Source organism: Vicugna pacos, chromosome 13, assembly GCF_048564905.1.
Source record: "Vicugna pacos chromosome 13, VicPac4, whole genome shotgun sequence".
In the NCBI taxonomy this organism is placed as follows: domain Eukaryota; kingdom Metazoa; phylum Chordata; class Mammalia; order Artiodactyla; family Camelidae; genus Vicugna; species Vicugna pacos.
Genome location: NC_132999.1, coordinates 39,475,266 through 39,489,068, shown reverse-complemented (window position 1 = coordinate 39,489,068; position 13,803 = coordinate 39,475,266). Strand labels below are relative to the sequence as shown.

The 13,803-nt window shown below is 38.1% G+C and overlaps 1 protein-coding gene across 10 annotated transcripts in view; it reads left to right on the top strand.

Annotated features, from left to right (window-relative positions):
* The window catches only part of MACF1 (microtubule actin crosslinking factor 1), a 300,927-nt gene that overhangs the window by 132,797 nt on the left and 154,327 nt on the right, over positions 1-13,803 (top strand). For all 10 annotated transcript variants that reach the window (XM_072974708.1, XM_072974712.1, XM_072974711.1 and 7 more), the window contains exons 6-14: positions 8,783-8,949; positions 9,742-9,854; positions 9,959-10,065; positions 10,481-10,600; positions 10,747-10,842; positions 11,467-11,594; positions 11,682-11,775; positions 11,966-12,120; positions 12,780-13,056. In XM_072974708.1, the coding sequence (XP_072830809.1) occupies positions 8,783-8,949; positions 9,742-9,854; positions 9,959-10,065; positions 10,481-10,600; positions 10,747-10,842; positions 11,467-11,594; positions 11,682-11,775; positions 11,966-12,120; positions 12,780-13,056 (1,257 nt within the window). The remainder of the gene's footprint in view (positions 1-8,782; positions 8,950-9,741; positions 9,855-9,958; positions 10,066-10,480; positions 10,601-10,746; positions 10,843-11,466; positions 11,595-11,681; positions 11,776-11,965; positions 12,121-12,779; positions 13,057-13,803) is intronic.

Below are 13,803 nucleotides of genomic sequence, written 5' to 3'. Positions count from 1 at the left end.
TATAATTTTTCATAGTAGTCTCTTATGATCCTTTGTATTTCTATGGTATCAGTTGTAACATCTCCTCTTTCATTTCTGATTTTATTTATTTGTGTCCTCTGTTTTTCTTAGTGAGTCTAGCTGAAGGCTTGTCATTTTTGTTTATCTTTTCAAAGAACCAGCTCTTAGTTTTGTTGATCTTGTCTATTGTCTTTATAGTTTTTGTTTCATTTATTTCTGCTCTAGTCTTTGTTATTTCCTCCTTTCCACTAACTCTGGGCTTCATTTGTTTTTCTTTTTCTAGTTCCCTGAGGTGGAAAGTTAAGAAAAATAATGGTAGAATTATATATAGTACATATACCAAAAAAGAAATAATGTCCAGAATATATGAAGTGTAGCGTAGGTGAACTGGTTAAGGGTGTGGAGCCAGATTGGCTGCGTTTGAATTCTAACTCTACTGCTTACTAGCATGGTACCTTGGTGCAAGTTACTTAACTTCTCTGTGACACAATTTCCTCATTTATAAATTGAGGATAAGAATAGTATATACTTTATAGGGTTTTTGTAAGAATTATATGAGTTAACTAACACTTATTGTGTTTTATGTGTCTTATTAATGTCATTATTTAAATAATTCCTGCAAATAAACAAGAAAAAGGTAAAACACACTAGTAGAAAAATAGAGGAAATCTCAGGAGTAAGCAATTCACAAAAAAAGGAAACCCATATATCTCATACTCAGGAGTCTTTCTCACTAGTAATCGAACATATAAAACTCAAAACAATAATAAGATACCACTTTATACCCATCAGACTGGCAGAAAATAACAAGTCTGAAAATACAGAGTGTAGGCTAGGATGTAGAGTGATGGAAAAACCTCTTCAGACCATTGTGAATAGAAGTATAAATTGATGCTGTTATTTGGAAAGTAGTTTGACAATATTTAGGAGAATCAAAAAATGCTTGTAGTCTGTGACCTAGGATTTCCATTCCAATTTATATTCCTTAGAGAGACCTCCATGACTCTGAATTTGAATATTGAAAGAAGCACCCCGATCTTTACCTCACTCTTCTATTGGTAATAAACACACCTGCCGTAAGATTCCTTTAGCCAGACATTTGTAATGAACTGCTGCATTGTGCCCTCACCTACTTCTTGAATGGAAGTTTTCAAAGTCTGACACCTTCTCTGTAGTAGGATGAAGTCAACTGGAAACTTCAGGACTTTTGAATCAAGTATCTATTAGCTCATTACATCTAGTCCATTCCCTGAGACTTAATAGAGATGTCCAAAGTCCAAACTCCTCAGCCTGGTATTCCATCCGCTCCATAATCGGTCTAATCTTCTCTGCTATGTCAGTTTCCAACTTGAACTTTCATGTCTTAACAGATCAACTTCTTAACCGTCTACTATTCCTGTTTTGGCTTCCAGTCTTTGTATCCACCGTCTACCCAGAAGTCTTTTCTTGTTCCCTTTGTCTATTCTATAACATCCTTTCAAGGACGAGTTTAAATCATAAGTCTCTAAGAAATAGTTTTGTCACTTTAGCCCATACCAATTTTTCATTCTGCTGAGATCCTCTATTGACTATTACTATTTACTACACTATTGTTGCTCTTTGGGGGCCTGAAATTACATGAAACTCTTTCATGGGGCTTTGCCACGTAAGACTAAATAACATGGTAAGATTTTCTCCCTTCAGGAGTTAGCCTTCAAAAAAGAGGGATTCTCTTTTTATTTGACTTTTTATAAAGTCTTTTTTGTTACTGGGCTCCCAGTGAAATTATAGTCAGTTCTTGAAAAAGTGTGAATGAATTTATGTCACCATCTTCTAGTCCAATTGATAACAATTTTCGTAGAGATCATCTAACAAAATTGGTTAAATAAAAAAGAGTGACCAAAAATCTAAGAAAGTTTTAGCTGTTGTTCTTGAGAACATAACCTCCTAATTTAAAGTGTTGAATGTAGTAATTGTATATAAGTCTTAATTACATTAATAATAAACTCTGAACACATCACCTACATCATTTCTTTATTAAAAAAAAAAAACCACACAGCCAAGCTGTCACATTATGGACATCATAAATAAATACCAATAAAATGAATTAAAACAAAAAAAAAAACTAATCCAGGGTTATGCAACTGGATTCTTGTGGCTGGGGATAAAATTTCTAGGGACAGCCGGGATTCCAAAAAGTACTGTTGTATCTCAGAAATCTTAAAAAGAAATACAGGTGATGTTTTGCAGAAAATTCACACAAAAGTAGCTTTATTATTTTTTAGGTAGCTTTATTAATGAAAAAGACACTAATGCCAAAGATGGATGTTGAAGAACTTGAATAACATGATTTTATGAAATGTAAAGATAAAAAGAAGTGTGAATACTAAATTAATGCATTAAATATACTGCTTAATTTTAAATATGTGTACATGTGTAAATAAATTTCTAAAAGTTTGTATATTCAAGGGGCTGCAAAGCTTCCCTTCCTCAGTTCCTGCTTCTATCCGTGTGTTGTCATTTGGGAAGATTTGGGACTGCCTTATATTTGGAGCAGCCTTATTTAGCCAGAAATGGCACTTCTCAACTAAGTTCTTTCAGGGCAAGCACGTCTGGTTTTTTGTTTCCCCTTTTTCACCTGGTTAATTTCTTCTTAGGTCTTAAAACTCAGCGTTTGTGCCGTGTCATCTCTGCGAAGTTCCTCAGCACCACCGGTTTGGGTTACTTGCTTCTCTCCATCACAGTGTTGCTCTCCCTGTATAGTGTATTGTCTCCCCTGCTAAACTGCTTGAACTTGAGGCCCATTGTTGTGCTTTTGTTTTGAGATACCCAGAACTTAAACCCAGCTCCTGGAGTGTAGTCATTGCTCAAGAAATAACAGCAGAATGAATACATGGTGACTGACTTTTTTGTTCTTCCCTGTGGTGCGGGGCATAGTGTTAAGCACAGATGAGTTGTTCAGTAAATGCTTATTGACGTGTTAGGAACATACTGAGTTTCTAGATATGTTTCAGAGAAGGAATTGATCAAGCCATGGGATGTGTGGGTTGAAAGAGATTTCAGGTAGATGAGCTTAATCTCTGAGATGGTAATGAGGCTGTCCTCCTCTCCAAATGGCTTCCTTTTAAACATCCAGATGGGAGAAAGCTCCCTGACACTGTGGCTGGAATTCTGCATTTGGGAGATTAAGGTAAAAGCTTCTGCACAGTGCAAAGGATGGCACTGTGTAGTCACATGTGAGTATTACGTGAAGAGATGGACAAAAGCCAAATTTAATTACCGAGATGATTGTGATGATAATACCATTTTTCTCATCCAGTTCACAGTCTCGGAAGGGCCCTGATCCAAACAGGGTATTTTTCCTTTCCCTGAGGGATCCAAACATTTCCCTGTCTCATTATATAGCTGTGTGGAGAATCTGAAACACAGCTGTTCGTTGAACTGTTTGCAATGCAATATACACAGATTCTGTGATTGGCAGGTAGGAGATGCCATCAAAGATATTGACTGTGATATTGTAGGTACACAATATAAATTGGCTTTTCTTTTTTGAGTAAAGAATCCAAATACTGATATTCCGTTTTGCTTATTCAAATTGTCCCCTTTCATTTCAACAAATCTATTTTCTGTTCCCAGCAATGTTTTGCCTTAATGTGTATGTGAAGTGCTACAGTGAAAGAAATGGGACATGTCAGTGTGGGTAACACTGAAAGAAACAGCTAGAAGTGCTGTTAAGGAGAACTGGGATAGAACTGGTCCTGCTGCGGAGCACTTTACACTGGACCCACAGGATGGTGCTTGAGCACCATGACCTATTGTTGTTGGGTCCTTGGCTTGTTTGACTACACACTATGTATTATTTGCTAAGTAAGTTTGTGTCAGAAAAAGCAATGTATTTCAGATTCTAGGTGGGTCTTACCCCCCCAAATACATTTATTTGTTTATTTTTATTATTTTATTAACCAAATGATTATGAATTAAAACATATGAAGTGTCCACCATATGATCAGCAAAGCACAAGGTGCAATGGGTGATAATACCAAAGGCCTGTGATGACTGAGTCTCAGAGCTGGAGGATATTTCTTCCACAGCATCCCACCTTCTGCTGGGATGTACCCCGTGTTGAGGAGCTCCCCTTTACAGAACCCGCTGTTTAATTTTAGATCATTCTGATTCTTGTTAAGATGTGCTACCAGTTCAGCTCCTCAGAAAACCTAGTCTTTGGAAGATAAGATCAAATATATTAAATAATGGCCATAATGTAAGGTAACAGTTAAATGATACAGACTGTCAATGTTGTGGGAGTTAGACAAGCAATAACTGAAGGAAGACCACCATTTATACACCGAAGAGAGAAGGGAACTTTGTTGAGCCCTGTGTCTGGGCGAGGTGCTTGACTGTATGGTCTGGTTGATTATCAAAGCAGTCCTGAAAAAGATAGGAGGTGTGATTCTCACTTTACAGATGTTGTAACTGAGGTCCAGCTTATAGTTGGTGAAGTTGAGATTCAAACCTAGGTCTGTGTGAAATCAAAGGCAAGTACTTTCTCTTCTCTCAGACAGCTGTATCTCTAAAGTAGGTCCTGTGCTAGATTTTGGAGACTTCTTAAAATAACTTTTTTCTTAATATAAAAATGTGCATAATGTGGAAAATTTGGGAAATACAAAAATCACCTGTAATGCTACCACTTAGAGATAACTATGATTACTAGTTCGGTGTATATATGCATCTGCCACATACATTATGCATATATATGACTATTACTTAACTATATTGTATACTTTATATAAAATCAGTGTTATTATTTTGTTTATATTCTTTTTCTTTTTATAAAATATGGTGATCATTTTCCAGTCAGTAACATTTTCTGAAGCATAGCTTTTTAAGTGCTATGAAGAATTCTACCATGTATATGTGCTATAATTTGTAACCAGTCAGTCCCTCATTGGGGTTTAAGCTCTTTTTAATTTTTTGCTGTAAAATGTTTATCATATTTTGATTAGCATTCTTTTTTATTTTGGCTTTATTGAAGTATAACTGACAAGTACAGTTGTAACTTATTTAAAATGTGCATCATGGTGATTTGATACACAGGCATACCTGGTTTTATTGTACTTTACACATACTGCATTTTTTACAAATTGAAGGTTAGTGGCAACTATATGTCGGGTGATATTGTCGACATCATTTTTCCAACTGCATTTGCTCACTTCATGTCTCTGTCACATTTTGGTAATTCTCACAATATTTCAAACCCCTACCAGGCAAAAAGATTACAACTCACTGAAGGCTCAAATGATAGTTAAAGTTTTTTAGCAATAAAGTATTTTTAATTAAGGTATATATATATATTTTTAGACATAATGCTATTATTGCACATGTAATATAGTATTGTATAGCATAAACATGACTTTTATATGCATGGGGAAGCCAAAACATGCATGTGACTCGCTTTATTGTGATCAATATTCACTTTATTGCTATGGTCTGGAACCGGACCTGCAGTATCTCCGAGGTATGCCTGTATGTATATATTGAGAAAGGATTCCCACCACGTAGTTAACTGACACATCCATCACCTCTCATTTTCTTGTGTATGAAACATTTAAGTTCTACTCTCTTAGCAAATTTCAGTTATACAATGTAGTGTTATTAAGTAGTCACCCATGTTTTATATTATTCAGCTTATAGCTGAAAGTTTGTACCCTTTCATTCCTCTCCCTATTTCCCCTACCCCTGGCCCCTGACAACCACTATTCTACTCTGTTCCTGTGACTTTGACTTTTTATTTTTTTAGATTCAACGTATGAGTGATACCATGTAATATTTGTCTTTTCTCTGTCTGGCTTATTTCACTTAGCAAAATGCCCTCAGATTTCATCCATGCTGTCACAAATGGCAGGGTTTCCTTTTTCGTGGCTGGATAATATTCCATTATCCACAGCTTTATCCATCTATCTGTTGATGGACACTTAGGTTGTTTCCATATCTTGGCTATTGTGAATAATGCTGCAATGAACATGGGAGTGCAGATATCTCTTCAATATCCTGTTTTCATTTCTTTTGGATGTGTATCCAGGAGTGGGATTACTGGATCATTAGGTAGTTATGTTTTAAATTTTTTTGAGATATCTCCATGCTCTATGCCATAATGGCCATACCAGTACACATTACCACCAAGAGTGCACAGGATTCCCTCTGCTCTACATTTTTAACAACACTTACCTCTTGTCTTTCTGATGATAGCTATTCTAACAAGTGTGAGGTGATAACTCGTTATGGTTTTGATTTGCATTTCCCTAATGATAAGTGATGTTGAACGCCTTTTCATACACTTGATGGCCATTTGTATGTCTTCTTTAGAGAAATGTATATTCAGATCTTCTGCCCAGTTTTAAACCAGATTGTTTATTTCTTTGCTATTGAGTTGAATAAGTTCTTTATATATTTTGTCTATTAACTCTATCAGATACATGATTTGCAAATACTTTCTCCCATTCCATAGGTTGCCTTTTCATTTTGTTGATGGTTTCCTTTGCTGTGCAGAAGCCTTTTAGTTTGATGTAGTCTTACTTGTTTATTTTGCTTTTGTTGCCTTTGCTTTGGTGTTGCTAACCATTCTTTCATAAAATTTTTTACACATTTCTCTGATGATTTCCTATCAAGTATGTATGTATGTATGTATGTGCATATATATATATATATATATATATATATATATATATATATATATACACACACACACACACACACATATATATATATATACACACACACACATTTACTAAAAACTGCCCTCCAGGGAAGTTGTGCCCTTAAACACTCTGCAATGGCAATGTATGCAAATATCCAATTTTTTTAACATTTTTTATTGATTTATAATCATTTTACATTGTTGTGTCAAATTCCAGTGTTCAGCACAATTTTTCAGTCATTCATGGACATATACACACTCATTGGCACATTTTTTTCTCTGTGAGTTATCATAACATTTTGTGTATATTTCCCTGTGCTATACAGTGTAATCTTGTTTATCTATTCTACAATTTTGAAATCCCAGTCTACCCCTTCCCACCCTCCACCCCTCTGGTAACCACAAGTCTGTATTCTCTGTCTGTGAGTCTATTTCTGTCCTGAATTTACGCTTTGTTTTTGTTTGTTTTTGTTTTTGTTTTTTAGATTCCACATATGAGCAATCTCATATGGTATTTTTCTTTCTCTTTCTGGCTTACTTCACTTAGAATGACATTCTCCAGGAGCATCCATGTTGCTGCAAATGGCATTATGTTGTCGGTTTTTATGGCTGAGTAGTATTCCATTGTAAAAATATACCACGTCTTCTTTATCCAGTCACCTGTTGATGGACAGTTAGGCTATTTCCATGTTTTGGCTATTATAAATAGTGCTGCTATGAACATTGGGGTGCAGGTGTCATCCTGAAGTAGATTTCCTTCTGGATACAAGCCCAGGAGTGGGATTCCTGGGTCATATGGTAAAGTCTATTCCTAGTCTTTTGAGGAATCTCCACACTGTTTTCCATAGTGGCTGCACCAAACTGCATTCCCACCAGCAGTGTAGGAGGGTTCCCCTTTCTCCACAGCCTCTCCAGCATTTGTCATTTGTGGATTTTTGAATGACGGCCATTCTGACTGGTGTGAGGTGATACCTCATTGTAGTTTTGATTTGCATTTCTCTGATAATTAGTGATATTGAGCATTTTTTCATGTGCTTTTTGATCATTTGTATGTCTTCCTTGGAGAATTGCTTGTTTAGGTCTTCTGCCCATTTTTGGATTGGGTTGTTTATTTTTTTCTTATTGAGTCGTATGAGCTGCTTATATATTCTGGAGATCAAGCCTTTGTCGGTTTCACTTGCAAAAATTTTCTCCCATTCCGTAGGTTTTCTTCTTGTTTTACTTCTGGTTTCCTTTGCTGTGCAGAAGCTTGTAAGTTTCATTAGGTCCCATTTGTTTATTCTTGCTTTTATTTCTTCTAGGAGAAAATTTTTGAAATGTATGTCAGATAATGTTTTGCCTATGTTTTCCTCTAGGAGGTTTATTGTATCTCGTCTTATGTTTAAGTCTTTAATCCATTTTGAGCTGATTTTTGTATATGGTGTAAGGGTGTGTTCTAGCTTCATTGTTTTACATGCTGCTGTCCAGTTTTCCCAACACCATTTGCTGAAGAGACTGTCTTTATTCCATTGTATATTCTTGCCTCCTTTATCGAAGATGAGTTGACCAAAAGTTTGTGGGTTCATTTCTGGGCTCTCTATTCTGTTCCATTGGTCTATATGTCTGTTTTGGTACCAATACCATGCTGTCTTGATGACTGTAGCTCTATAGTATTGTCTGAAGTCTGGGAGAGTTATTCCTCTAGCCTCTTTCTTTCTCTTCAGTAATGCTTTGGCAATTCTAGGTCTTTGATGGTTCCATATAAATTTTATTATGATTTGTTCTAGTTCTGTGAAATATGTCCTGGGTAATTTGATAGGGATTGCATTAAATCTGTAGATTGCCTTGGACAGTGCGAATATCCAATTTTTATGTATTGTCTCCAGTATTGAGTAGTATTATTTGGGAAAAAAAAACCTCTCCTAATTTGATAGGTAAAAAATGATCTCTCATAATTTTCATTTGCATTCTTTTGACTACCAAATAGAATGACTATATGTTGAAGCTGTCATCTGATGTCCTGCCAGCCTTGGATCTCCCTCTTCTTCTGAGAGCCATAATATGTGAAGAGAAGATTAAAAGGCTTCATCTTATTTATACTAAATTACTCCATGTCCTACCTTTTGGCAGATCTCTGACATCTACATTAGTGGAGAATCAGGGGACATGTCAGCTAAGGAGAAGTTACTCCTGTGGACACAGAAGGTGACAGCTGGTTACACAGGAATCAAATGCACAAACTTTTCCTCCTGCTGGAGTGATGGGAAGATGTTCAATGCACTTATTCACCGATACAGGTAAATACAGTAGAGTTTCAGTTGGCCTGGAGGGGCCTCCTCTCATGTCTTGTTTGTAATTCGTTATAACACCACATTTCCCCTCAATCAAGAATCCAGCCTCTGATTCACTTTATTTATTTAAAAAAGGAGTATGTATCAAACTCCCCCTCTTCTAGGCACTTGGCTCATATTGCAGGGAAGAAAACAGCTGATGTTCTTGCTCTCATGGAACTTACCTTTCAGTGGGGAAATAGACAATAAGTAAAGAAATATATGCTGTCTTACAGTGGTGAGTGCAGTGGAGGGGAGGAGAAAGGTGGGTTGCCGCATTTTGGCCAGGGTGGTCAGAGCTGGCCTCTCTGTTGGGGATGTCGGAGCGGAGCTACAAATGAGGAGTGAGCCATGCAGGCCTCTATGGTCAGGGTGTTTCACTTGAAGGAAATGGCAAGTGCAAGGGGCCTGAAACGGGGGCTTACTTGGAGTGGTTAAGGAAGGCAGGACTTCGACAAAAATGAAAATTACTGTGCTCTTAGTCGTCATAAACATGCCTCAATTTTCCTTCTGTAGTAGTTTATGATACCTTTCCCTTGAAATCCAACAAACCTACTATCATGTAAGTTTAGAATTAGGGAGCACTGGGCTTTTGAAGTGTAATTAAAAATGGGTTTAGTACTCTTCTAAATTTCCTGCCTAATTTCTAACCTATCCAGTGTTTTTCAGCTCTGAGTACTTCTAAGGGGGTTTCTTTGGGTGAACTCCTATGTGATGTGTAGATGGGGGTTTTTCATGTGCCTTGGTGGACTTTTACAGACCTGACCTGGTAGATATGGAGAGAGTACAGATCCAGAGTAATCGAGAGAATCTGGAACAGGCTTTCGAAGTAGCAGAAAGGCTGGGGGTCACCCGGTTACTGGATGCGGAAGGTGAGAGTAGAACAAAGTTGACTGTGTCTGGCATATATTCATTATTCCTCCCTTGGGGGTTTCCTTTGTTCTAACTAAGAAATTTCTTATCCTTTGTCGTCCAGACGTGGATGTGCCATCTCCAGATGAAAAGTCTGTAATCACTTACGTGTCTTCAATTTATGATGCCTTCCCCAAAGTCCCTGAGGGTGGAGAAGGGATCAGCGCTACGGTAAAAGAACACTTTGCTAAAATACTTTCTGGCTTTAATTTGCTTGGGTGGAATGTATTGATTAGACTGTGTTTCTTAAGCACTCACTGTATACAGAGCGCTTTTTATACAGGGCAAACTGAATTCACATCGTCTTTATGCATGGTTATTGTCCTTGGTCCCTGGGAATGAGTCCAGAGATCACTAATTTTGTAACGTCCAGCATAGGCTATTCGAGGTGTCAGGAAATTGAATCCCTTCTTGAGAGTCCTTGAGGAGCTTTGAAACTGGGACTCTGAGTGTTAAACTGAGCGGCTGTGTAGGCAGTTAGAGGAAAGGATTTTATGTGGTTTGGGATGGCCTGAGCTGCTTTCTCCTGCGCTTGTCTTGCGTGCTGCTAATCAGAAGATGTGTGCTATCTACCTTTCGGCAATAGGAAGTAGACTCCAGGTGGCAAGAATACCAAAGCCGAGTGGACTCCCTCATCCCCTGGATCAAACAGCATATAATACTGATGTCAGATAAATCCTTTCCCCAGAACCCTGTTGAACTAAAGGTAAAGTCATGGACTTAAATTGTTGTTTATAAATTCACTCTAGGGAGTAAGTCTCAGGGCTTGTTGCTGCTCACTTGGGTGAGGTGGTATGAAAAATTGGGCCAGGTTGCTTGCGTTCATTCATTCACCAAATATTAATTTTGTAGGCACTTTATAACCAATATATACACTTCAAAGAAACAGAAATTCTGGCCAAGGAGAGAGAAAAAGGAAGAATTGAGGAATTATATAAATTATTAGAGGTAAGGATCCTTTGCTGAGACTTGGGGTTTGTTCTTTGTTACACAGATTCCCTGCGTCATCTTCCCAACCTGCATTAACAGCAGTATTCTCAGGGTAACAGCTTGCGCATCCTTCTCAGGCTGCTCTTGAAAATTTATGGTAAAGGGGAAGTATCATCTATTTTTTAAAGGGCCTAATGAAAAATGACGTATGTTTATTCAGAAATCTTGAGTTGTGTGGATGTTTTGCTGTGTCTCAGAAGGAAGCTAATTCTTTACCTAGGATAGAAAGAAAAGAAACTTTCATTCACATTCTGATTCCTACAGAATTTTAAGCTTTAGAGATGGGCATTTAACCTTTCCAAAATGGGGGTTATTGAGAGGACAGGAGGATTTATGGAAAATACAGAAGGAATGGAAGAATTTCAAGCAGGTGGTCCCTGTATTTTAGAGGTGATTTTTTGTTCTCACCTTAAGGTGAGGTACCGCTAAAATATTCAGTTGTTTTCTCTTATTAGACAATGAGGAACACTGCTGAATGGCTGGGTAAAGAAGCCAAAAGTGATGTACGAAGAATAAATTAAAACTGGGGCCTGAGGGCATGGCTGTTTTTGGACTAAAAGAGTAACTCTGGGGATTTTTCAGGTATGGATTGAATTTGGCCGAATTAAACTGCCTCAAGGTTATCACCCTAACGATGTGGAAGAAGAGTGGGGAAAGCTCATCATTGAGATGCTGGAGCGAGAGAAATCTCTTCGACCAGCTGTAGAGAGGTGGGTTCAGAGCCTGAAGGGGATCTGACATTACTTACTAGGCTGCATTGAGCCCTGCACTTGACTATGGTTTTGGTCTTATTTTAGGCTGGAATTGCTGCTACAGATTGCAAACAAAATCCAGAATGGTGCTTTGAACTGTGAAGAAAAACTAACACTAGCTAAGAATACACTGCAGGCGGTAAGTCTGACCGTTTTGTCTCACTTCTACGTCATGTTTCCCACTTTTCACCTTGTGCTCTGATGGTTGAAGTCAACAGTTGAGGAATCCAGCTTCGTCTTGGAATTGCAGTGGACCCATGGTCTCCCTTGGACCTAGTGGGTGGGAGCAATGGGAGTTTACCCACTCTTATTCTCCCTTTCTTTCTCAGGACGCTGCTCACCTGGAATCAGGGCAACCAGTACAGTGCGAGTCAGACGTCATCATGTACATTCAGGAGTGTGAAGGTCTTATCAGACAGCTGCAGGTGGATCTCCAGATCCTACGGGATGAGAATTATTACCAGCTGGAAGAGCTGGCTTTTAGGTGAGGATCATGGGCCTCAAATGGAAGGCTTGCTTACTGCTGATGCTCATGGATCAAGAGTCGGGCACTGAATCTTGTAACTTGGACATTAGAGGTCAATGTCTCTATGGGGAGACTACAGGTATTTTGGACAGGAAAATTCTTATAGTAGAGGACAGTTTCCCTTTATTGTAGGCTCTGCCCATCAAGTACCTGTAGGATTCCCTAATCATCATGGCACCTTATAACAGCCCTTCAGGGTGACCTGCAGTGATGTGGAACCACATCTGCTTTAGAACTGCTGGTGATCCAATGCCACACTTCATAGAGGAGGAAACCAACACCCACAGAGGAGATGAGGATTTTTGTACAGGGCCAAGAATAAGAACTGCATCTTTTGACCCCTAATCTATGGTTCATTCTGTTACACCATCCAGGAGTTTTATAAACTGGTGTTATCTCCAGTTAACACTGTAATTTGGCATTTGCCTCAAAGATGACTTCAAATGATGGAATGTTAATAACACCACCTTGCATTCACATAACACTTTTTAATGAAAACATTTTTCCTGATATGATCTCATTTTTATTTTTACCTCATCCTTGTCAAAGGGATAAGAAAGATTTTATCTTAAAAAACATATTACAAATTTAATCTGTTCTTTCTTTTTGCATCTCAGGGTCATGCGTCTGCAGGATGAGCTGGTCACCTTGCGTCTAGAGTGCACAAACTTGTACCGGAAGGGCCATTTCACGTCACTTGAATTGGTTCCCCCCTCTACTTTAACCACTACTCATTTGAAGGCAGAACCCTTGACCAAAGGAACCCATTCTTCTTCTACCTCCTGGTTCCGAAAGCCCATGACTCGTGCTGAACTTGTGTCTATCTCCTCCTCTGAAGATGAAGGCAATCTCCGATTTGTGTATGAATTACTCTCTTGGGTAGAAGAAATGCAGGTTAGTGTGCATTCCAAATGGTTATGCAGTGCAGTGAGGCTTACTGCATCCAGCAGCTTGTCAGTTCACTCTATGTCCTTGTATAGATTCCCTTGATTATCGATGCTGCCTGGGACCCAAGCCCCCTTCTCTATTAAATTTTAAAAGGATAGGATCAGTTCAGATCCTCAAAATCCCCACTGAATAGCATAGGCTTTTCTGATTTGAATTCTTTTGGGAATGTTCCCTTCAGCTAACTGTGCTCTAAATGGGAGCTTGTGGGAGAAGTTGCAGAGTCTGTAAATCCCAGTTATCTTTTCCAAAATTTCCTCATTGGCAGAACATCTGCTTCTTCAATGTTGCTCCTGGTCTTAGCTCTTAAGTTTCAGCAAGACTACTGTGTTCCACAATTCTAAAGGGCACAATTGACATGTATTCTAGGATAATGGTTCAAGTTCAGTATTGTCCTCTTATCCTTCTAACCCTTTTGTTTTGTATTAAATTCTTCTCATCTCCTGAAGATTTATTCCCATGTACCAATAAATAAAAAAATCCAAAGACAGGCCAGCTGCTTTACAATTATCTTTCATTGGCCAATAGTTGATGGCATGAATGAAGCTTAATATTTTCAGATATTTATTTCTTATATCCATTCTGATTACAAAATGAAGAGACCCCATAGAGGGTAATGTCTAAACTATAAAGTTAAGCGTTTCAGCCTTTGGGAGCACCTTTCTGGTTGGTAAATGCAGGAACGTATTCCCATAT